This window comes from Lipotes vexillifer, unplaced genomic scaffold, assembly GCF_000442215.2.
Source record: "Lipotes vexillifer unplaced genomic scaffold, Lipotes_vexillifer_v1.1 scaffold241, whole genome shotgun sequence".
In the NCBI taxonomy this organism is placed as follows: Eukaryota; Metazoa; Chordata; class Mammalia; order Artiodactyla; family Lipotidae; genus Lipotes; species Lipotes vexillifer.
Window position 1 is genome coordinate 6,169,667 of NW_006784922.1, and position 26,214 is coordinate 6,195,880.

The window sequence follows — 26,214 nt, forward strand, 5'->3', positions numbered from 1 at the left end:
ACACTTTGGCTACATCCCCATCTTGCTGAGCCAGAAGAGAATTCTTGTTCAAAGGAGAGCACTCTCAGGATAAGAATCTGCCTCCATTCCCCTCAGTGAGGACTTGTAAAAAGGGCAGGATATGCTTTCTTCACTGTTTTTGCCCTAGTTTAGGCTCCTTGTTTGTTTAGGTCATTGATGTAGGAACCCATAAATGGGTTCCTGCTTTTTTGCTTCCATTTTCTCCCTCAGCTTCCCTCTCTAATTCATTCCCAGCATTCTTATTAGACTATACTTAACTAGTATTTTAGTTCTAAACACAAATCCAGTTATGTTGTTCTCCTTCACTAAAATCATCAATGGCTCTCCATTTGCCCATAGCATCAAATCCATGTCCTTTAAAAATATTATTTAAGGTGCCTTGTCATCCAGCGACAGACTTTGTTCTAGCATAATCGCCCACCATGTCTTTCCACCCAGTCTGTACCCTAGCCATACTGGTTATCTTGTCATACATCAATGTAGATGAGGCACCTGTCAACATTTAACATGCCATGTACGTTACTAACTGTGTTTGTCTGCCTCCTTCTATTAAGGGTGAACTTCATCACGTGGATCGTGATTTTTGTGTTAGGCTAACTGTTGTATCTCTACCACCTTATAACAGCACCTTTCACATAGTCGGTGCTTGGTAACTTTGCATGCCTGAATGAATTTTTAAAAGCCAAACTATTTTAACATAAGTAAGTACACCAGGATCATATTTAGTGTTTCCTATGTGCCAAAGACTGTTTCTCTTACTATTTTTAATCAGGTTGAGAATTCTGTTTCTCACATTAAAAAAGATAATTTTTAAAGTTTTATTCAAGATACTGGTAATGGGGAATATGTTGTTAATGACCTGCTATAAAAAGAATATGATGTAATACATATACTGAGAAATTATATTCTAGGTAACATTTTTCTTTAAGTGATGAATAAAAACTAAGTTGTCTTCCCTCAATAGCTGGTCTATAAACAGAAATCTTTATGCAGATGAACCACTTAGTTTTCCATATGTTCTGTGATCAAAATGCTGAATTACCACAGATTGCAGAGTGCAGATTTCTACCAGAAAAAAAGGTTGTTTCTTTTTTTAGGTTGCTAATTTTTTTTCACTATTAAAATTTATTTCAAGTTGCAATTCAGTGCTTGGAGACAGTTTTTAAAATCAGCGCAGAAGATACACATCTAGCAGTTTCACAGCCTTTGACAGAAATGTTCACAAATTCCTTCTGTAAGGTAAGCTGTCTTTGTTTTCTCATTAGTATCTCATTTTCTAAGTATGACTGCAGTATTATGTTGGATTGTTAATATTTGAGGGGCCAGGCTTTAAGTAACTAACTTCTTCCTGGGTATAAGATCGTTGGTCCACATGGATGATTTGGGACCTAAAATATAACTTATAATGTGCTTTAGATTTTCATATTAGTAACTCTTCTCATCCTCTCACCTTCTTTTATATTTAATGATATATTGTAGTTGACTTTTTAAGTCCTTTACAGTATCCGGGTGTTTTTAGATTTCTGACATCTGAATTGATATTCCCCGAAAACATGAAATACAAGTTAAAAGTAAAAGTCTTAATGTTTAGGAAGAAACCATATAGAAAAGGAATCATCAGGAATTGCATCATCATTTTGAAGCAGATTTTATCAAATTTGGCCATTGATGGGGCTCTTTAAACAGGGAAAGGTTCAGGGTCAGTGTGCAAAACCAAGACTGAAATCCAAGTGTTCTGATCTCTGCTCCCTAGGACTGTTTACATGGTCTCTGGTTTCTGGCCTTTTCAGGAAATGTGGACTGTAAGATTGAAAAATCTTAAGGCTAGTGAGCTTAGGGCCACAGGGGGGCTGCCCACGTGGTTTTTCGTTACATTTTGGTGCCACATGAACCTCTTTTATTATTCTAACTCTGTATTCAAGCTTCAGTACAGAATGAGGAACTCAGGAGAGGAACTGAAACATGCAGGGTATACTTCAACTTGGCAGGGACATGGCTGAGAATACTGCACAGACTGTTTTTAGAATTTGTTGGGAAGAGGTTCTTAGAGTTGCAATGAAAATGGTAATTTGGCAGTAAACTGCTCCCTCTTTTTATACTTGGAAAAAGGATAATACAGTTATACATTAATTCATCAAACAGATGAATTCTAATTATCTGACAAGATGCAAGGAGATAGTGGAATGTCTCAGTGGTCCTTTTGTTTTCTTTGGTTTCTGTGGTTCTTTCATTTTCTGAGCTTGTGGCATCCTTAGGGAGCCCTATTTCAGAGGCTGGACATGGCTATGGCAGAAGACGACCTTCTTTACTCCGAGATGCCTGAGAGGCTTGTACGTGAGACGGCACTTGGATTTGCTCACTCTTTAGCTCCTGTTATCATTGACTAGTACTGAAGAGATCAATACTTTTTTTTTCCTCCCAGGAAGCTCAGATTGATTGAATAGAGCTCTTTATTTTTATTCTTCTTCTATTTCTCTCTGATTGTACTTAATTGTAAAAATTTGTTGCTTACTATTTTAAAAATACAGTTTCTTAAAACTGGCTCCAGGGCTTCCCTGGTGGCGCAGTGGTTGAGTGTCCGCCTGCTGATGCAGAGGACACAGGTTCGTGTCCCAGTCTGGGAAGATCCCACATGCTGCGGAGCGGCTAGGCCCGTGAGCCATGGCCGCTGAGCCTGCGCATCCGGAGCCTGTGCTCCGCAACGGGAGAGGCCACAACAGTGAGAGACCTGCGTACCGCAAAAAATAAATAAATAAATATGGTACATAGGTATATTGACTACAAATTACACTTTTTTGAAAATTATAAACATTTATGAACTTCGGAGTCAAGTTTAACAACAACACAATTTAAAAAGAATCTTCCAAAAATGTAAAAATACACTGTGTTCCCAGTGCCACTCAAGACATTTCTAAATTTTCATTTAGTTTTCATAAGCACTTTGGTTTGAACCTTATTGAAAAAGAGGTTTGAGGATGATAGTAGGTGCTAAAAACAGGAATCTTATACTGCTTATTATCTGTTTTTTTTTTTTGCTTTACGCGGGCCTCTCATTGTTGTGGCCTCTCCTGTTGCGGAGCACAGGCTCCGGACACGCAGGCTCAGCAGCCATGGCTCACGGGCCCAGCTGCTCCGCGGCATGTGGGATCTTCCTGGAATGGGGCATGAACCCGTGTCCCCTGCGTCGGCAGGCGGACTGTCAACCGCTGCGCCACCAGGGAAGCCCATGCTTATTATCTTAATGAGGAAATAAATCTATGACCATTGTTTTAAAAAGTTTGGACAATATGGAAGGATATAAAGAAGAGACTGAAAATCCTACTTCCAAATATTCCTACTGTTAACCTTTTGTGTATACCTTTCCAGTCTTTGATTTTCAGCCTGTGTGCATGTGAATGTATGTGCCTATATTTAAACAATAAGATCATATTATAAATGCTTTTTTTGGTACCTGTGGATTTGACTTTCTCTTAGGATATTAACATTATGTTTCAAATTTTTCACTAAACAATCCTTTGAGCATAATTCTATTACTACTCTTTGTATACTGATTCTGTTTTTGTTTATGAAGTAGGATTTCTAGATACAGTGAAAGCAAGTAAAAAAAATTGATTCACAGTTGCCCGTTTTTTTCTAGAAAAAATTCCACATATTTGTTTTTCTAATAAAAGTATGTTGGGTGACTTTTGCCCTATTTCTTGCTGACAGTGTTATTTAGATGTTAGATGTCATGACATAGATTTACAGATGATATACTAAATAATTATTACTTTAATTTATAGTTCTCTGGGATGACTCTTTATGTAGCTAAATGGAAGTACATTGTATTTTATTTAATTTCAGAATGACATTCTGCCTCTCTCAAACTCAGTGCCTGAAGATGTGGGAAAAGCTGACCAATTAAAAGATGAAGGTGAATATTTCATAGAAAAATTACTTAGTAAAGCTTTCTGAAACTCTAGGGAAAGTGACCCTGTCACCCAATAAGATTCTGGTTTGTACTGCCAAGACGGGGTTGTCGTAAGTCCTTGTGGCATTTGTGAAACAGAAATGAACCTGGAAATACAGAATGGCTTGTGAACAATATAGGTATGGCTTGCTTCAAGAGAAGCAGATCTGTTGTGAGTAAAACTTGCAAAACAAGTCACTGAAGGGTTGATTATTTGCAACTGTATTTGCTGTGTGTACTCTAGGATCCCAAATTCTTTATGCTTAATCGAAGACATGAAAATGATTTTCAGTATTATTTTTAACTTTTGTATGTTTAGCATTTTTGAGTTCTTTGAAATTTAATATATGTATATGGCACTTAAGGATTTATTAACTAGCACACATAATTACTGTTATTAAATTTTCTAATAGTGACTATTGAATGGTACATAGGTATATTGACTACAAATTACACTTTTTTGAAAATTATAAACATTTATGAACTTCGGAGTCAAGTTTAACAACAACACAATTTAAAAAGAATCTTCCAAAAATGTAAAAATACACTGTGTTCCCAGTGCCACTCAAGACATTTCTAAATTTTCATTTAGTTTTCATAAGCACTTTGGTTTGAACCTTATTGAAAAAGAGGTTTGAGGATGATAGTAGGTGCTAAAAACAGGAATCTTATACTGCTTATTATCTGTTTTTTTTTTTTGCTTTACGCGGGCCTCTCATTGTTGTGGCCTCTCCTGTTGCGGAGCACAGGCTCCGGACACGCAGGCTCAGCAGCCATGGCTCACGGGCCCAGCTGCTCCGCGGCATGTGGGATCTTCCTGGAATGGGGCATGAACCCGTGTCCCCTGCGTCGGCAGGCGGACTGTCAACCGCTGCGCCACCAGGGAAGCCCATGCTTATTATCTTAATGAGGAAATAAATCTATGACCATTGTTTTAAAAAGTTTGGACAATATGGAAGGATATAAAGAAGAGACTGAAAATCCTACTTCCAAATATTCCTACTGTTAACCTTTTGTGTATACCTTTCCAGTCTTTGATTTTCAGCCTGTGTGCATGTGAATGTATGTGCCTATATTTAAACAATAAGATCATATTATAAATGCTTTTTTTGGTACCTGTGGATTTGACTTTCTCTTAGGATATTAACATTATGTTTCAAATTTTTCACTAAACAATCCTTTGAGCATAATTCTATTACTACTCTTTGTATACTGATTCTGTTTTTGTTTATGAAGTAGGATTTCTAGATACAGTGAAAGCAAGTAAAAAAAATTGATTCACAGTTGCCCGTTTTTTTCTAGAAAAAATTCCACATATTTGTTTTTCTAATAAAAGTATGTTGGGTGACTTTTGCCCTATTTCTTGCTGACAGTGTTATTTAGATGTTAGATGTCATGACATAGATTTACAGATGATATACTAAATAATTATTACTTTAATTTATAGTTCTCTGGGATGACTCTTTATGTAGCTAAATGGAAGTACATTGTATTTTATTTAATTTCAGAATGACATTCTGCCTCTCTCAAACTCAGTGCCTGAAGATGTGGGAAAAGCTGACCAATTAAAAGATGAAGGTGAATATTTCATAGAAAAATTACTTAGTAAAGCTTTCTGAAACTCTAGGGAAAGTGACCCTGTCACCCAATAAGATTCTGGTTTGTACTGCCAAGACGGGGTTGTCGTAAGTCCTTGTGGCATTTGTGAAACAGAAATGAACCTGGAAATACAGAATGGCTTGTGAACAATATAGGTATGGCTTGCTTCAAGAGAAGCAGATCTGTTGTGAGTAAAACTTGCAAAACAAGTCACTGAAGGGTTGATTATTTGCAACTGTATTTGCTGTGTGTACTCTAGGATCCCAAATTCTTTATGCTTAATCGAAGACATGAAAATGATTTTCAGTATTATTTTTAACTTTTGTATGTTTAGCATTTTTGAGTTCTTTGAAATTTAATATATGTATATGGCACTTAAGGATTTATTAACTAGCACACATAATTACTGTTATTAAATTTTCTAATAGTGACTATTGAAGCATACTTGATTTTAATAAATAAGTCACCATTGAGGATCTGTGTTCAGTTTTTATATCATGTCAGTTTTGTTAAGCTATAGAGGCAAGCCAGGTCAGGCCTACAAGATTTGTACTAAGGAGCTGTAGGGCAGAGTCCTGATCTTTACCAGTGAATGAGAGCCAACAAAGACCCTGTCCTATAGGCAGAGAGTTATTAGGGAATGTGCAATGTTCTGAAGCTGTACACAAATGGTTCAGAACCATTTTCTGGCCTTTTCTTTAGTTTATACTCTGAAGAAGGCAGTTGAGTTTTTTCTTAAAAAAATTGGTTGTTGTGTAAAAAGGTAGATATGGAAAAGAGTATGCTTTTCCTATTCCTTGGGCATGGTCCTTTCTATTAGGTCTATAAATTACACTGTATCACTGCTTTTAATGGCTGCATAGTGTTAGACCGTGATTTACTTACCTAGACAGATAATTTTGTAATCCTAAGTAAAGCTGTCTTAATATCTTTGTCTATATTTATTTTCACTATTGTGTGATTATCTTCTTTGGATTACATTAGAAAATGCTGTGTTTCCTACAAATAGACTGGTTTCAATTTTCAATTTTTTATTTCCTCTAAGAAATCTTATCACTACAGTGACTTAAAATTTTAGAATTAGGACTTTCGTAAATTACATGTAAAATAAAGTAACCAGATCCTCATTGTCTTTTGAATTATAGTATTCCCCAAAGAATTTGCATTTGAACTATCCAGATACAAATGAATTTTTCATATATTATTCTCAATGAAACAATTTAATCTGATGTTTCTTTTTCCTTCTACTTAGACTTTTGTAGTGTGTGAAATCCTCAGTGATGTAATATATGCTCAACTAACATTTTGCTTTTGCAGCTCTCTTGTTTTAGCTCTAGTACTAAATGGCAAATTGAAATTTTATTTTTGTCCCTCATATTTACTCCCTCTGCATGGCAGAACATTGGGGGACTGCATTCCCTGTAGAGTTTGTTTTGATATAATGAATGTTAGTAAGTTGAGGGTTGGAAGGAGATGCAGAATGAGGCTCATTTACTCTGGCAGCATGGGTAGACTGAATTACTTACTGCTTTCGGCTTTAACCAAAAGCTCTTAATCTTTGTTTTCACTAAGACATGTCACATCTAAGACATGTTACACATAAAGTTAAAGCAATTGTCATACAGATTTTGCTATTCGTGTGAAAACAAATGGCCACTGTAGACTGTCAAGCATAGGGTTATTACAGGCTGCATGTTATACTTACCTGTGTCAATCAGGGCTTCTGGCCAGCTAGTACCTTCCTGGGAGGTTGCTTTCAAATATTTTTGTGTGCTTTGCTTCTGAAGAGCTGCAGTAAGATCAGACAAAAACAGAAGGGTTCATTGCTGTAACTCCCTGCCATGTCACAGAAGTAAAGGCATATCTCAAAGGGTTGTCTTGAGGATAAAGGAGACAGGAGAGTTCTGTGTATAAATATAGAGTGCTGTGCAGTGCCTAGTTATATTTATCTTCACAAATATCTGTGTCCTGAGTTTTTGTATATTGAATATTTTCTGACTTGAAGCTTTTTATCATTAATATCGCTATATATATATTTAGTATCTGTACACTTAGTGTGGTTTACGGGAAAAGACATACACTAGGTTTTACTACTACCCAAGAAATGCCATCCCAAGGCAAAAAGACCCAATGGCAACAAGAAAATCCACGTAACCCGGGTAATTTATCTTTTACATGGAAGAAGCAAATCTATTTAAGTACTGAGGTAGTTAATTTCTTGCTCAATCATAAAAGCTATGTAACCTTTTAGCTTCATTTCTTTTTGGGGGTAGAGATGTAAATTAATTTTTTTAGCTTTAAAAATACAGCTTTATTGAGCTATAATTGACATACCATGCGATTTACTGTAACATGTATGAATTCATTGGTTTTTAGTATGTACACAGAGTTGTGTAGCCATCACCACAATTTTAGAACATTTTATCATCCCAAAGAGAAATTATGTAGAAATCACTTTTTATATTCATTTAGCAATCACTCTTTATATTCATTTCTGCTTCTTAATTTGAAGTAACGTTTGTATGATTTTAGGTACTCTTATCTACATGTCTTTCCTTTAATCTTACTGTTATCTGCAAATTTACACTGTCCTCCCATTAAGTAGCTAATGATCTGTTAAGAAAACAAGGCTAATAGGAGAGCTTCTGGTTCAGAGAAAGCTGGAAGGAATAATAGAGGCTTTTGAGATGTAAACACTTCCTTGTAATCCCAGTGTTTTAAAAATTTCAATTTTGAGCATTGGTTCTTATTAGTGATCATGACACTTTTTTTCTGTTTAATGGATTACAGAAGATAGCCACAAGAAATCCCTTATTTTGCCGACCAGTCGTTAATGTAGCTAAATTATTGCCAGATGTATCTGCAGAAGCCCTTCCTGAAGATCAGTATGCTGTGGGCTAGCTGTGGTATCTGAAATTCTGTCTTTCTAGAAATTAATCTCCAATAATCTTTTTTAAGAGAGAATCTATCTCTGGAAGGGATAGCACATAAAAATATCTGCCAATGACATTGATATGAGTAGTTTTACTAGCTTACCCTCACCAATTGTTCTGAGGGCTTGCTCATCAGCAGGTGCATGTTTTGACAGGGAAGGAATGGAGGACCAGGTCCAGACTGAGATAGTGATTGTGGAGTGTGGTCCACCTGGAATGGGGTGGGGCAGCTCTAAAAGGAAAGAGAGAGATGAAGATAAGGAAGGTGAGAAGAGATTAGGTTTTGCCAATAGGTAATCATAATTGTTACACTTACTTATTGAAGTCTGGTTTTATAAGATATTAAAAGATTAATTTTGTTTTTCATCTTCATTGGAGTACAGTTGCTTTACAATGGTGTGTTAGTTTCTGCTTTATAACAAAGTGAATCAGTTATACATATACATATGTTCCCATATCTCTTCCCTCTTGCGTCTCCCTCCCTCCCACCCTCCCTATCCCACCCCTCCTGGTGGTCACAAAGCACCCCGAGCTGATCTCCCTGTGCTATGCAGCTGCTTCCCACTAGCTATCTATTTTACGTTTGGTAGTGTATAGAGTCTTTAAAAAATTAATTTTTGAGAGTGGCATGGTCAAAGATTAATTTTTTAAAGACTCTCCGTTGTTAAAAATCATTCAAACACACTGAAAGCTAAGGGGTATCAACTCTATAGTACAATATAAAATTTATTTCCAGTATGAATGAAAAATCATGTTGCTGACCTTCGTATTACTGTAGTTTCTATGATTAAAATTTATCTTCCAGACTTTTTTTTCCTGTATATTGTACTTACTGTACCTATTGGTTATTTTAGGCAATAACCACATGAAAGAAGAAAATTATGCTGCTGCAGTGGATTGTTACACACAGGCGATAGAATTGGATCCAAATAATGCAGTTTATTATTGTAACAGGTAAACTGGCACTGTTGTGGCAGGTTTACAGTTGTTAAACATTTGCATTAATAGCTCTGAAGGAGTTTTTTATAGCTCTGTAAAATTTGTTTTTTTATTTAGAAAATTTTGAATGTTTGGAAACATATAAAAGAAGGAAAAAATAAGCTCATAAATTTACCACTTAGAGGCAACCACTGTTACTAATAACCTTTTGGCATATGTTGTTTGATGTAAGAGTAATCAATTTCAGATTAATCTTTATTCACTAGGCATATCACAAACACGTCCTTATTTTATCTAAATCCTTCATAAACATTATTTAAATGAATACAAATTAGTCTATCATTACCTCTTAATCTTTTTTATATATCTAGCACCTTTCATTGTGGCTGGCAAACAAGCAGTATTATTTTTTAATAAATTGATAGATGTACCTTACTTTGCCTTACTTTGCTTTGTCCTACTGGTGGACATTGAAGGTGTCCCTTTTTTTTTCAATATTATAAAGCTGCAATGAACATCTTTGTTTCTAAAATTGTTTTCTGGACTTAAGATTTTCTAGACTTTGTATCTATCCTTGGAAATGCACTCAGTTGGTCTAACAGTATAAACGTTTAAAAATTTGTTGATGCTAATTTCAAAATTGTTCCGGCTTCTTTGAAAATACTTTGAAAATTCTTTTCTTCCCCTAGGATATGTGAGTGTATCTGTTTTTACCACACCTTTATCAGCACTAAGTACTTGAATTATTATTTATTATTGTTAATTTAATATTATTCTTATTTTAATAGTGATTTGTAATTTACATTTAATTACTGGTGAGGTTGGACATTTTTCAAATGTCGGCCATTTGTGTTTTTTTTTTTCTCTCTCTAAATTATTTGTACCTGTGCCAGGCCTCATCCTGTTTGACCCCAGACATTTCTTCCTTTCCCTTTTCTGCCCTTTTTAACAGAGGGTCTGACCCCTGCAGGCTATTATTTCCCAGGCTCCTTTGACACCTGGGTTTTGTCTGTGTTCAGCTGTGGGAGGTACTGGCAGGAGATTGGAGGGCAGAAGGAAGGCAGAAGTTGGGTATTTCTTCCCCTCTTTTTACATCAGGGTGTTTATCCAGCAGGGCCTGCTTCTCCTCCTTGTCTCCAGCTCCCACCCAAGACACCCGCTATGGTCCCAGCTTTTTCCAGGTGACATTGGGTTTTGGGCTCTGCACTCTGTTCTATCTTAGGGATGGTAACGGCTTCCTGCTGTTGCTAATCTCTGCATTGATGCACAACCCCCTGTTTGGCATCTCAGCTCTTCCATCAGCTATGTAATGAATTCCCTGCACTAAATTTTTTAAATATTAAAATTCCAATAGAACTTTCTGCAGTGATGGAAATGTTCTGTATCTGCATTGTCCAGTACAGTAGCCACTAACCACAGTGGCTGTTAAGAACTTGAAATGTGGCTAGTGCAATGGAGAAACTAAAATTTTAATGGTTAATTAATTTAAGGTCAATTTAAATTAATTAAATTTAAATAGCCATATGTGGCTTGTGGCTGCTGTACTGGACACCATAGCTCTATATTAAAGATAAAATCCCTTTGTCCTAATTGCATAGCTTATTGTTTGCCTTTTAATGTTTTTCATATGTAAAAGTTTTAAATATTTATGTAGACAAATTTGTTTATCTTTTCTTTTGCATTTTATTACAGTGTTTTTAGGCTGAAAGCTCTGCATTTACAGACTTGGCAAATAACTTTTATTTTTTATTTTTTCCTTTACGTTTAAATTTTGTCATGCCAAGTCTATTTTAATCAATCTGAAGCTTTTTATGACAGATTTATAAAAATTACCTTTTATTATATAGTAAGTTCTTAGATTTGAAAGAGAGCTTCAGGTTAATTTGGTCCAATCTTTCATTGAGTTATTTTTATCATATTTAGGGTATTCATACCCTTATGAGATAGTCCCTTCTCTCCCACCTTCTCTTTTGTGGTTATATCTGTTAGAAAAGTCTTCCTTGACACTGATTTTGTTTCCCTGAAGCTCCTGTAGCTTCTCTCAGTTGACTTTATTTTTATTCTTATGGACAATTACAGAATAAGTGTGATTCTTCTTTTTCATGACAGTACCTTATATTTTGAAGTTTGCTACTGTGTTCATTTAATTCTTTTCTCCACATTAAATGTTCACAGCTTTTCCCATTGTACCTCACATAGGTCAGTTTTAAATCTTACACTTTTGTTCTAAACTTGTTCCAGGTTACCTGTGTCTTTACTCTGTAGTTCCCAGAAGTTAGCACAGCATATCTGGCATTGGTCTGACTAGAACAGACTTGTAGAGTGCTCATTTAACCTACTTCTAGAGAACATAGTTATATATTAGTGTTTTGTAGCATTATCTATTAAATTTATATTTTGCTTTGGTTTTATTAAAGCCTGTCCTTTTTCACACCCTCTTTCCCCCCTGCCACTCAGTCGTACATTCATTTGACAGATTCTTGCCCAACACCTGCTGTGCACCAGTGTTGTCACAGGAGGTAAAGTTGGTTGTTTGGACTCAAATGCAGGATCTTATATTTTATCCCTATGGGATTTTTATCTTGTTAGTCTTTTATTTACATGTCCCTAATCGTTTGGGATAAATTGTAAAGTACTATATTTGCTTTTGCTCCTAGCTTCATGTCAACCACAAACTTGACAAGAGCACCCTATATGACATTGTATCAGTTACAGAGTCAACTAGGGGAGCAGTCATGGGGAAGTGGTTAAGAGCAGGGGTTCTGACCCACACTCTTTGGATTCTAATTTCTGGCTCTTCCACTTACATGTATGTGACCTTGAGCAAATTATCCTAACATCTTAGTTTTCCCATTGGTAAAATGTGGATAATAGTATTTATCTCATCGCATTGTTGTAGAGATCAAATAGTTAATATATATAAAGTGCTAGGAAAGTGTCTAGTAAAGAGTATTGTACACAGCAGTAGCTATTATCATTATTATTTATGCAATCTGGGGTTTTTGCCTTAATCAGATTATGAAGAGAGATCCAAATTTATTGGGGTCCAAATACATTGTCAATTGTTTTTCTCTGAGTTACCAGTCTGGTGGTAATCCCGATAAAATAGAAAGGAAATGATGTTAGCCTCATAGGACTTGTTCTGAATTAATCTAATGTTATTTTCCTTCTTTTTTTTTTTTTTTTTTTGATCTCTAACATTTTTTTAGTGAAGATTTAGAAAAATCAAAGAGGTTTACAGTGAATATGCATATATCCACACCAAGATTTTGCCATTAATATTTTAGTATATTTGCTATATCAATATTTATTCATCTATCTGTGCCTATCTTAATTTTGATGCATTTCAAGGTAAATTGCAGCCATCAGTACACTTTTCCCCTAAATATTTTAGTATGCATGTCATTGACTACAGTTCAATATTTTACATTCTTTTCTTTTGAGGTAAAATTTACATGCAATAACAAGCACAGATCTCAACTGTATGTTCACTAAATTTTGACAAATGCATACACCTATATAACTCACCACCCCTATCAAGATAGTGAAGATTACCACCCGGGAAGTTTTCCCTGCCCCTTCAGAGTCGGTTGCTTAAAACACTCTCCAGAGAAAACCACTGTTTTGTTTTGTTTTGTTTTGTTTTTCCACCATAGATTAGATTTGTCTCTGTTAGAATTTCACATAAAAGGAATCATACTATGTATACCCTTGTGTGTGAGACCTTTTTTACTTGACATAATGTTTTTGACATTCAGTCCTGTTGTTGCATGGTTCTTTTTTTTTAAACTGCTCAGTATTGGTTGTTTGAACGCATCGCCGTTTGTTTAGGCATTTTCCTATTCATAGGCACCCAGGCTGCCTTTAGTTGTTGTTGTTTTTGTTTTTTGTATTTTGTCCAGAATTTAGAGTTGTTATTTTTGGAAGCATTGGATCCATAAGGAATTTAGTTGGCCATACTGAAAACCTACATTTTCTGTCTTCACACACACACACACACACACACACACACACACACACACGCACACAAATCACTTTGTTAATCTGTTCTAATAATCCAGCTCAGAAAAATAGAAAATCCAAATAATTTGTGGAGAATTAATTTCCCAAGCTCTGCTTTTATGTTTGGATTTTATTCTCTGTAATCAGATGATTAGACATGTTTTCATTTAGCGTATGAAATCTTGAAATAAATACATTTAATACTGCACAGAATGTTATGACCAGGTATAAATGTTATCAGAAAATTGATTATTTATAGAGCTCCGTAAGCCATATACTTTTAACTGTGAATATGATGAATCTGAGCCTAGATAAATCATTATTTTTAATGAGATTAGTGTTTGTTAATAGTCACATGTCCACTAGTACAGTATTAGAAGAGATTCTTGGCAGTACCTGTACTTGCTTTTCATTTAATTATTGTTAAATTGAAATGAATAATTATGCTTCTTTTTTGCATTTAAATAGTATCTTCTTCCCTGAGGAGTTCAGTAATAGAGTATGCAATTTAATATTAAGTAATTAGAAAACTTTATTTGTACATGTATTGCAAATATTAAATAAAGCCTTAGGAATTTTTTTTTAGACTCAAGTGGTTATAAATATCTCAATAGCCTGTAGTTTGCCAGCTACCCCTTGCCATTTTTCTTAGCCAGCTGACTGCCGTGAGTTGGAAGCTCAGAATAGCAGATCTAAATCTTTCTTTTGATATTCATTTTCACAGTTTATTACTAATCAAAATATTATTTGCATATTAAACTTGCTAGGATGAACCAAAGTTTACTTTTTATACAAGTGACTTTTTTATATGATTAGAGAACAATCGGTATATTTCTTAAGCATGAATCTTTCTTTTCTAGACTTAATCTTCTGTTTTGGGCTTTTAGGATCCTAATGACGCTTTAGGCTCAGCTCAGATACCAGGACAACATGAGTCCTTCCTTGAAAAACTATTATTTAGTTTTGCTTTTATTCTGTGTTCCTAGCACTTACTATGATATATAACACTTATATAAGTTTATCATATATGTTCTGCCTTATAATTATATGCATACTTGTTTTATTTCTTCAGCTGAAGGGCAGAGATTGCATCTTGTATCTATTCGTATTCCCTGCAATACCTAGCACTGTGCCTCACAAGAGTTCAGCCAATTTTTTTTGGATGCATGGAAGACTATAGAAGAAATATAAGAAATTTCCAGTGATGTTGAAGTGACCAGACACTCAAATTAACACTTGTATACATAAAACAACAAATGATTTATAGGTCTAAAATATTTCCAAGTATTTTATAATATGAAATGATATTTCATATTAAAATTGCTAGTTTTCCATGTCTTCCGTCCCTAAACAGTACAGATCTTCCTCGACTTACGATGTTACATCCCGATAAACTTGAAAATGTCATAAGTCGAAAATGCATTTAATACACCTAACCTACTGACACAGCTTAGCCTAGCCTATCTTAAATATGCTCAGAACACTTACATTAGCCTCACAGTTGGGCAGAATCATCTAACACAAAGCCTATTTTATAATAAAGTTTTGAATGTCTTGTGTAATTTATTGAATACTGTACTGAAGGTGAAAAGCAGAATGGTTGCATGGGTACAGAATGATTGTAAGTGTGTCATTGTTTACCCTCGTGATTGCATGGTTGACTGGGAGCTGCAGCTCGCTGCCACTGCCCAGCATCACGAGGGAGTATCATGCCACTTATCACTAGCCCTGGAAAAGATCAACCTTCAAAATTTGGAGTATGGTTTCTACTGTATGAGTATTGCTTTTGCACCATCGTAAAGTCAAAAAATTGTAAGTTAAACCATTGTAAGTCAGGGGCCATCTGTATTCTTATAGGTATTTCTTTTGTACAGCCTCATTGCTGAATACATTACCTTACACAGAATCATCTCCTGTTTCTGGGATGGATAGGTGGTTCAATGACTGAGTCCATAAATGGAATTAAAGATATTGGGAAAGAGAGTGCATGATGGAAAGAATTTGTCTGGAAGGCCTCTCACGTGATGGGGAATTTGAATTGAAGGTGGATTTGGTGGACAGGTAGAACTGGGATAAACAGAGGGGAGGGGAAGGCATTTTAGGTTGTAGAGCGTAGTTTAAAAGGCAAAATTAGGAAGCATAAGGGCATTGTACCAAGGAATGCTGGTGACAGCGTGAGCTCTCAGAAAGATGGGAACAGAGACCTCATTGTTTTGCATTTTGTTTTCTTCCACCTCCATAAGCAGCATATAGTCATTGGGTTCAGTGGGACTTGACTTTGGTTTGTTGAACTTAGAGTTGAATCTCAGTTCAGGCACTAACTAGCTGTGTGACCTTGGGTAGCCACTAAACCTTTCTGAGCCTCAATTTCCTCACTTGTAAAATAGAGATAATACTAACCACTTTCACAGGGTAGTTGTGAAGAGTAATGATATGTGTGTGTGTGTGTGTGTGTGTGTGTGTGTATATATATATATATATATATATATATATATTGTGTTTGAATTGATGAATTCACAGGCCATTATCCACCATGCATCTGTTATTTAACAATACTTATAAATAAACTTATCAGTATTAGAAATAAGTAAACAGAAGTTAAATTAATAATTCATTACTTACCCAAATTTACCTTGCTTCAATAAAGCTTTTTCTTTGACATACATATATATATATATATATATATATATATATATATGTCATAGTTCTAGGCTTTCAATATTTGTTTCTTTCAAAAACAATGTAATTCCTAGTTGTAGGAGTAGGCTTTTGCTATAAGTTATTTATATGTGATATACATTATGGGAAATGTTAGGTACCTGTAAACTTTTTTGCCTTATTTCCTATAAAAACAGAGCACAAGTTGTATTCATGCTCTCGCTCTAACAAGGTAAAGAAAGCGAGGGTGTCTGAAAACATGATGACTCTGACTGTTTTGTTCTGCTGGAGTTTCATTAGCTATGCCCTGATAAGTAGACAGCAGGGTCAGAGAGAGCAGACCACATTGTTATCCAGTTCAGACACTGGCGTGTTTGGCTGCATCTCACAGAAGCTTCAAATATAGCTTGATTTCTCTTCCCTTTCCTGGATGCAGATTCAGACGCCTCTCCTCTTTCTTTTGTGAGCTGCACATTCTGCTTTCATCCCAGCTTGCAGTTTGTGATCTAAAGCTAAAGCTGTCAGTATTGAAGCATAGTCATACTCTTTCCTTCTGCCCACTCATCTTTCTGGGTCTGATTCTCCCTGCTTTATTCCTGTTTTATTATCAGTATCAGAAGCTAAATATCAGGGAGGCTTCCTCTTTGTTTCCCTTTTCCATATACCTCCCAAATAGCTCATTTGTTCCCTCTTTCATTTCCATCCAGATTCTTAACTTTTGCTAAACTAGTGCAATAGTAACTTCAGTTGGCTTCCCGTTTCTACTTGCAGTCTCCACTCCAGTCTTCTGTCAAAGTGATCGTTCTAAAGTATGAAATTAATTGTCTGACTCTTGCTTTCTGTTCGCTAGTTCCAAATACTGTGATCAGATTTAAGCTCCTCTGGATGATACATCAGATCTTTTATAATATAAGCTCTCTCTTTTCTTTTAACTTTATTATCCTAACTATCCTTCTTACTCCATTCCTCTCCTCTGCTCTCTATGTCCATGTAACGTGAAATTTACTGATTTCCTAAAAATGCCATGTTGGGACATCTCTTCATACTTTTATGTGCTTCTTTATCTGCATAGAATATTTCCTACCTTATCTAATTGGGCAAATTCCTGTCATCCTTCAAGACCCTGTTAGATGTTGCATCTTTTCGGAAGACTTTCTTAATTTCTTCTCTCTTCAGCCTCCCCTTCCCTGCCATGCCCTATGGAGTGGTGCTGTTCAATATGGCAGCTTCTATCCACATTTGGCTGTTCAAATGTAAGTTAATTACAATAAATAAAATAAAAAATTCAGTTGCTCAATTGCAGTAGCATATTTCCAGTGCTCATTAGTCACATGTGGCTAGGGACTGCTGTATTGGATAGCACAGGTAAAGAACTTGTCTATCACAGAAAGTTCTATTAGACAGCTCTGCATACAGTTAACCATATCTTTCTCTGTGTTGCCTCTTTCTTTGATGTCTCCACTGTTGCACTTATCATACTATTTATTTATTTACATGTCTGTTTTCCTATTAGACAGTGAATGTTTGAGGGCAAAGATATAGCCTCTTCATTTCTGTATACTTGATTTTGAGCTGGATTTAGCATGTTGCAGGTGTTCAACAAAATTTTGAGTTGAATTGATTCAGTGAATTTTAGAAGGGAGAATTGCCTCTACTTGAAGACTTCTAATGGTGAAACAGTCACATGGCAGCATGTTGCATATATATATTCACAAATAATACATATTTATTATATATAATAATTTTATATGATATAGATTTATTTAGGGAAACAAATTTCAACATATTTTAAACCTATTTAAACTTACTGGAAGAGAAATACAATGAACATCCATATATGTTTACCCTAGAGTCAATAGTAGCTAATACTTTGCCGTGTTTACTTCCTCTCACTTTCTTGCTCTCTGTCTCTCTACAAGGGTGTGTTTGTGTGTGTGTGTATGTGTATGTGTGTACACACATATAAAATTTTCTTGCTGATCCAAAATACTTTAGTTATATCTCCTAAGACATACCCTGCATAACTACCCTACCATTCACATGTAAGAAAATTAGCATTAATTTTCTAATTAATTTCATTAGTATTGAAATTTCTCCACTTGTCTCCCAAATACCATCTATAGCTATGTTTTTCGATCCAGAATCCAATCAAGGACCACACGTTGCATTTTGATATATCACTTTAGTCTCTTTTAATCTAGAAAATATTCCTGTCTTTTTTGGTTGTTTATTTTTCATGACATAGACTTTTCCAAAGAGTTAAGGCCAGTGATTTTATAGAATGTGTCATATTCTGGATATGTGTGATGGCTTCCTCATGATTAAATTTAGGTTACATTTTGGCATGAAGCCTACATAAATAATTTGTATACCATTTATTGCATTATATTAGGAGGCCCATAATTTCAAACTGTCCCATTGATGGTGATTCTGAAATTTATATCTTAAGGTGGTGACTACCATATCTTTCTATTACTCCTTTTATAATTAAAAATAATGTATGAGGGCTTCCCTGGTGGCCCAGTGGTTGAGAGTCCGCCTGCCGATGCAGGGGACATGGGTTCGTGCCCCAGTCCGGGAAGATCCCACATACCGTGGAGCGGTTAGGCCCGTGAGCCATGGCCGCTGAGCCTGCGTGTCCCGAGCCTGTGCTCCACAACGGGAGAGGCCACAATAGTGAGAGGCCCACGTACCGCAAAAAAAAAAAAAAAAAAAAAAATGTGTGAGGAGCTTCCCTAAGATGGCTGAGTAGGAAGACCCTGAACTCGCCTCCTCCCATAGGCACACCAAAATTAGAACTGCTTACAGAGCAAGTATCTAGGAGGATGACCTGAAGACTAGCAGAAAAGATTTTCCACAACTGAAGATAGAGAAGGAGCCACATTGAGGAGGGGCAGAGATGTGGTATAGGCAGGATACACAACCTCAGGTTGATGACCCACAGACAAGAAAGATACTTCAACTGCAGATGTCCTCCTCAAGGAGTGAGGAGTCCAAGCTCCACCTTGTGTTCCTCAGCCTAGAGGTTCTGAACCAGGAAGGCGAGTCCCCAGAAAGTCTGGCTTTGAAAACTACCAGGGCTTACATTTGGGAGAGCTGGAGGGCTGTAGGGAAGAGGGATTCCACTCTTACTGGGCACATGCAAAATCTAACACTCTCAGGGGCCCAGTGCAGAGGCAGTAGTTTGAAAGGAGCCTGGGTTAGACCCACCTGATGGTCTTAGAGAGCCTCCCAGAGAGACAGGAGGCAACTGTCTGTCTGGGACAGAGACACTGGCAGCAGCCATTTTGGGGAGCTTGTTCTACTGTGATGGGACTGGCACTAGGAAGTGCCATTTTGGAATCCTCCCTCCAGCCTGTTAATGCTGGAGGCTAGCACTGCCTACCAGCATGCCCACAGTAGTCAGCCCACCACAACAGAAGAGTGCCCACGGCCCACATAGAGGGCACTCTTAGATCATGTAGCCTGGTGATCAGAAGGGAGCATGATGTTGGGCCCCGTAGCACATCTCCTACATAAAGCTACTTCTCCAAGATTGGGAGATATAAGTGACCTACCTAATACACAGAAATAAGCAGAGAGAATTAGGCAAAATGAGGAGACGAAGGAATATGTTCCAAACAAAGGAACAAGACAAAACCTCAAAAAAAGAACTAAATGAAATGGAGATAAGCAATCAACATGATAAAGAATTCAAGGTAATTATCATAAAGATGCTTACTGCGCTTGGGAGAAGAATGGATGAACACAATGAGAATTTCAACAAAGACTTAGAAAATATAAAAGAATGAAACAGTTGAATAATAAAATATAATAACTAGAATAAAAAAATACATTAGAAAGAATCAACAATAAATTAGATGATAAAGAAAAATGGATCAGCAATCTGAAAGACAGAGTAGTGCAAATCACCCAAGCTGAACAGAAAAAGAGAAAAAAATAATTAAAAAAAATGAGGATAGTTTAAGGTACAATCAAGTGTACTAACATTTGCATTGAAGGGGTACAAGAAGGAAAAGGGAGAGAGAAGGGGGCAGGTAACTTATTTTAAGAAATAAGTTATCTGAAAATTTCCGTAACCTGGGGAAGGAAACAGGAAAGAAACAGGTCCAGGAAGCACAGAGTCCCAAACAACATGAACCCAAAGAAATTCACAGCAAGACACATTATAAATAAAATGGCAGAAAATAAAGGTAAAGGGAGAATCTTAAAAGCAACAAGAGAAGCTACTAGTTACATACAGTGGAACTCCCATAGGTTATGAGCTGCCTTTTCAGCACAAACTTTGCAGGCCAGAAGGGAGTGGCATGATATATTCAAAGTGCTGAAAGGAAAAAAACCTACAACCAAGAATACTTGGCAAGATTATCATTCAGAATTGAAGGAGAGATAAAAAGAGTTTTACAGACAAAGATAAAAGAGTTCAGCACTACTAAACTGGCTTTACAAGAAATGTTAAAGGGACTGCTCTAAGTGGAAAAGAAAAGGCCACAACTAGAAATATGAAAATTATGAAAGGAAAAATCTCATTGGTATAGGCAAACACACACTAAAGGTAGTAAATCAACAGTCTATAAAGCTACTATGAAGCTTAAAAGACAAAGGTAGTAAAATTATCTAAATTACTTAAGTGAATCACAAAAAGATGTAAAATATGACATCCAAAACATCAAATGTTGGTGGAGAGGATTAAAAATGTAGTGCTTTTAGAACGCACTTGAACTTAAGCAACCATCAACTTAAAATAGACTACAGTGTACAAAGGTTGTTGTATATGAACCTCATGGTAAACACAAACAAAAAACCTATACAGATACAAAAAAATTAAAAGGAATAAAGACACAACACTAAAGAAAGCAATCAAATCACAAGGAAAGAGAATAAGAGAAGAAAAAAGAAACAGAGAGGAACTACAAATACAACTAGAAAACAGTTAACAAAATGGCAGTAAGTACGTACCTATCAATAATTACTTTAAATGTAAGTGGACTCTATGCTCCAGTCAGAAGACCTAGGGTGGCTGAATAGAGAAAAGAACAAGACCCATATGCATGCTGCCTATAAGAGACTCAATTCACATATAAAAACACACACAGACTGAAAGTGAAGGGATGGCAAAAGGTATTCAATGAAAATGGAAATGAAAAGAAAGTTGGGGTAGTAATACATATGTGAGACAAAATAGACTTTAATACAAAGGCTGTAACTAGAGACAGGAAAGGACATTACATAATGATAAAGAAATCAACCCAACAAGAAGATATAATTGTGAATATATATGCACCCAACATAGGAGCACCTAAATTCATAATGTAAATATTAACATAAAGAGAGAAATTGTTAGTAATACAATAATAGTAGAGGACTTTAACACCCCACTTACATCAATGGGCAGATCATCCAGACAGAAAATAAGGAAACACTGGCCTTAAGTGACATATTAGACCAGATAAACTTAAATGATATATATAGAACACTCCATCCAAAAGCAGCAGAATACACATTCTTTTCAAGTGCACATGGAACATTCTCCAGGCTAGGCCACAAAACAAGTCTCAGTAAATTTAACAGACTTGAAATCATATCAAGCATCTTTTCTGACCACAATGCTATGAGACAAGAAATCAACTGCCAGGAAAAAGCTTCAAAAAACACAAGCTTGTGGAGGCCAAATAATTTGCTACTAAGCAACCAGTGGGTCACTGAAGAAATAAAAGAGGAAATAAAAAATACCTGACAAATGAAAATTGAAACATAGTGATCTAAAAACTATGGGACTCAGCAAAAGCAGTTCTAAGAGGGAAGTCTGTAGTGATACATACCTATCTCAGGAAATTTTAAAAATCTCAAACAATCTAACCTTACACTTAATGGAAATAATAAAGAAGAACAAACAAAACCCAAAGTTAGTAGAAGGAAAGAAGTAATAAAGGTATGAGCAGAAATTAATGAAGTAGAGACTTTAAAAAAAAAATCAATGAAACTAAGAGCTGGTTCTTTGAAAAGATAAACAAAATTAATAAAGCTTTATCCAGACTTACCAAGAAAAAAAAGAGAGATGGCCCAAAGAAATAAAATCAGAAATGAAAGAGAAGTTACAACAGATACCACAGAAATACAAAGAATTATATTATTATGAACAAATATACACCAATGAATTGGACAACCTAGAAAAAATGGATAAATTCCTAGAAATGTACAATCTTCCAAGACTGAACTAGGAAGGAATAAAAAATATGAAGAGACCAATTACCAGTAATGGAATTGAATCAGTAATTAAAAAAAAAAAAAAAAACTCCCAACAAAAAAAAGTCTAGGACCAGGAAATTTTCAGGTGAATTCTACCAAACATTTAAAGAAGAGTTAACAGCTATCCTTCTCAAAAATTTGAAGAGAAAGGAATGCTTCTGAACTTATGAGGCCAGCATCACCAAAACCTGATACCAAAACCAGACAAAGACACCACAGAAAAAGAAAACTACCTGCCAATATCACTGATGAACATAGATGTAAAACTTCTCAACAAGATATCAGCAATTTGACTTCAACAAGACATTAAAAGGATCATACACCATGATCAAGTGGGATTTATCCCAGTGATGCAAGGATGGTTCAATGTCTGGAAATCAATCAATATGATATACCACATAAAAAGATTGAAGAATAAAAGTCATATGACCATCTCAATAGATGCAGAAAAAGCTTCTGACAAAATTCAACATCCATTTATGATAAAAAGTTTCTACAGAGTGGCTATAGAGGGAACATACCTCAACACAATTAAGCCCATCTGTAGCAAACCCACAGCCAGCATCATCCTCAATGGTGAAAAGCTGAAGTCATTTCTTCTACAATCAGGAACAAGACAAGGATACCCACTCTCACCACTTTTATTCAACATAGTTTTGGAAGTCCTAGCCAAGTCAGTCAAACAAGAAAAAGAAATAATAGGAATCCAAATTGGAAAGGAACAGGTAAAACTGTCACTGTTTACAGATGACATGATACTATATATAGAAAGCCCTCAAGACACCACCAAAAACTATTGGAACTAATAAATGAATTCATTAAAGTTGCAAGATCCAAAATTAATATATGGAAGTCTGTTGTATTTCCATACGCTAAAGATGGACTAACAGAGAGATTAAGAAAACAATCCAATGTATAATTGCATAAAAAAGAATAAAATACGTAGGAATAATTCTAACTAAGGAGGTGTAAAAGACCTGCACTCGAGAAACTATAAGACATTGATGAAAGAAATTGAAGATGACACTAACAGATGGAAGGATATACTGTGCTCATGGATTGGAAGAATTAGTATTGTTAAAATGACCATACTACCCAAAGCAATCTGCAGGTTGAGTGCAATCCCTATCAAAATGCCAATGGCGGGCTTCCCTGGTGGCGCAGTGCTTGAGAGTCCACCTGCCGATGCAGGAGACGCGGGTTCGTGCCCCGTTTCGGGAAGATCCCACATGCCGCGGAGCGGCTGGGCCCGTGAGCCATGGCCGCTGAGCCTGCGCGTCCGGAGCCTGTGCTCCGCAAATGGGAGAGGCCACAACAGTGAGAGGCCCGCATAACGCAAGAAAAAAAAAAAAATGCCATTGGCATTTTCTACAGGACTAGAACAAATAATTTTAAAATTTGTATGGAAATAATTTTAAAATTTGTATCCAAAAGACCCTGGATAGCCAAAGCAATCTTGAGAAAAAAGAACAAATCTAGAGGTATCATGCTCCCTGTTTTCAAACTAAACTACAAAGCTAAAGTAATCAAAACAGTATGGTACTGAAACAAAACCCGACACAGATCAATGGAACAGTATAGACAGCCTAGAAATAAACCCACACTTACATGGTCATTAATCTACATCGAAGAAGGTAAGAATATACAATGGGGTAGAGGCAGCCTCTTTAATAAATTGTATTGGGAAAACTGGACCAGTTTCTCACACTGTATATCAATGCAAAAATAAACTCAAAATGAATCAAAGAATTAAATGTAAGGCCTGAAATCATGAAACTTCTGGAAGAAAACATAGGCAGTACACTCTTTGATATTGATCTTAGCAATATTTTTTTGGATCTGTCTCTTTGAGCTAGGGAAACAAAAGCAAAAGTAAGCAAATGGGACTATATCAAACTAAAAATCCATTGCAGAGCAAAGGATACCATCAACAAAATGAAAAAGCAGGCTACTGAATGGGAGAAGATAATTTGCAAATGATATATCAGATAATGTGTTACTATTCTAAACATACAAAAAAACTCATACAATTCAGCATCATAAAAACAAACCAATTAACAAATGGGCAGAGGACCTGAATAAACATTTTTCCGAAGAAGATATACAGTTGGCCAACAGACACATGAAAAGATGCTCAACATCACTAATCATCAGGTAATTGCAAATCAAAACTACAATGAAGTACCACCTTACACTTGTCAGAATGGCTATCATCAAAAAGACAGCACATAACAAGTGTTGGTGAGTATGTGTACAAAAGGGAATCCTCATGCACTGTTACTGGGAGTGTAATTTGGTACAGCCACTATGGAGAACAGTATGGAGGTTCCTCAAAAAATTAAAACTAGAACTACTGTACAGTCCACCAATTTCAGTTCTGGGTATTTACCCAAAGAAAACAAAAACAGTCATTTGAAGAGATATATGTAACCCAGTATTCATTGTAGCATTATATACAATAGTCAAGATATGGGAGCAACCTAAGTGTTCATCGATAGATGAATGGATAAAGATGTTTTATATATACATACATACATATATATATATATATATATGTACACACACACACACACAATGGAATATTACTCAGCCATATAAAATCCCAAATCTTGCCATTTGTGATAGTGTGGATGGATCTAGAGGGTATCATGCTAAGTGGAATAAGTCAGATAGAGAAAGACAAATATTGTATCTCACTTATATGTGGAATCTAAAAAACAAAACAAAATGAGAACAGATTCATTGATACAGAGAACAAACGGGTGTTTGCCAGAGGAGAGTGGAGTGGTGGGTTGGGTGAAATAGATGAAGGGAATTAAGAGGTGCAGCTTCCAATTATAAAATAAAGAAGCCAGAGGATGTAATATACAGCATAAGGAATATGGTATACAATATTGTAATAACTTTGTATGGGGAAAGTTGGATACTATAATTATTGTGATCATTCCGTAATGGATGTAAATGTTCAATCACTATGTAGTTCACCTGAAACTAACATAAAATTGTACATCAACTGTATTTCAATTTTAAAAAAGGAAAAAATTATCTATATGGTCAGATCATGTGAATATCCTGTTCCCCAGCAATCTTTTAATGTTTTTTCGGCTGCACCGTGCAGCATGCAAGATTTTATTTCCCTGACCAGAGATTGAACCCGGGCCCTGGCAGTGAAAGTGCCTAGTCCTAACCACTGGACCGCCAGAGAATTCTCCACAACAGTCTTTTACTCAGTGTTTTATCATCCACTGATGATCTGTCCCTGAATCATTAATACATTGATGGTTACAAAATGGTGATTTTTCTAATTTTATCATTTCCTTTACATAATATTTTCTCACATATTTCTGAAACGAAGAGTTTTCTTTTCTTTTCACTCTTTTTGGCTTTCCTCCTCCTTTGTCCTCTGAAAGTATTGTATGGACCAATGAATTTTTAAAAATTTACTATTCAGTGTGTTATAATAAATTACCATAATTTATTTTGACCCTTAAATTATCCTATACAGTAAGTCCTCTACATACGAACGAGTTCCATTCCAAGAGCGCATTCTTAAGTCCAATTTGTTCATAAGTCCAGCAGAGTTAGCCTAGGTACCGACTAACACAATCAGCTATATAGTACTGTACTATAAGAGGTTTATAATACTTTTCACGCAAATAATACATAAGAAACAGGGCTTCCCTGGTGGCGCAGTGGTTGAGAGTCCACCTGCTGATGCAGGGGACACGGGTTCGTGCCCCGGTCTGGGAAGATCCCACATGCTGCGGAGCGGCTGGGCCCGTGAGCCATAGCCGCTGAGCCTGCGTGTCCGGAGCCTGTGCTCTGCAACGGGAGAGGCCATAACAGTGAGAGGCCCGCGTACCA

The 26,214-nt window shown here is 36.0% G+C and overlaps 1 protein-coding gene across 1 annotated transcript in view; it reads left to right on the plus strand.

Moving 5' to 3' along the window:
- Nucleotides 1-26,214, plus strand: part of SGTB (small glutamine rich tetratricopeptide repeat co-chaperone beta) — a 47,267-nt gene that overhangs the window by 9,316 nt on the left and 11,737 nt on the right. Inside the window, exons 3-5 of the mRNA XM_007457102.1 lie at nt 1,157-1,260; nt 3,865-3,934; nt 9,357-9,456. Coding sequence (XP_007457164.1) covers nt 1,157-1,260; nt 3,865-3,934; nt 9,357-9,456 — 274 coding nt within the window. The remainder of the gene's footprint in view (nt 1-1,156; nt 1,261-3,864; nt 3,935-9,356; nt 9,457-26,214) is intronic.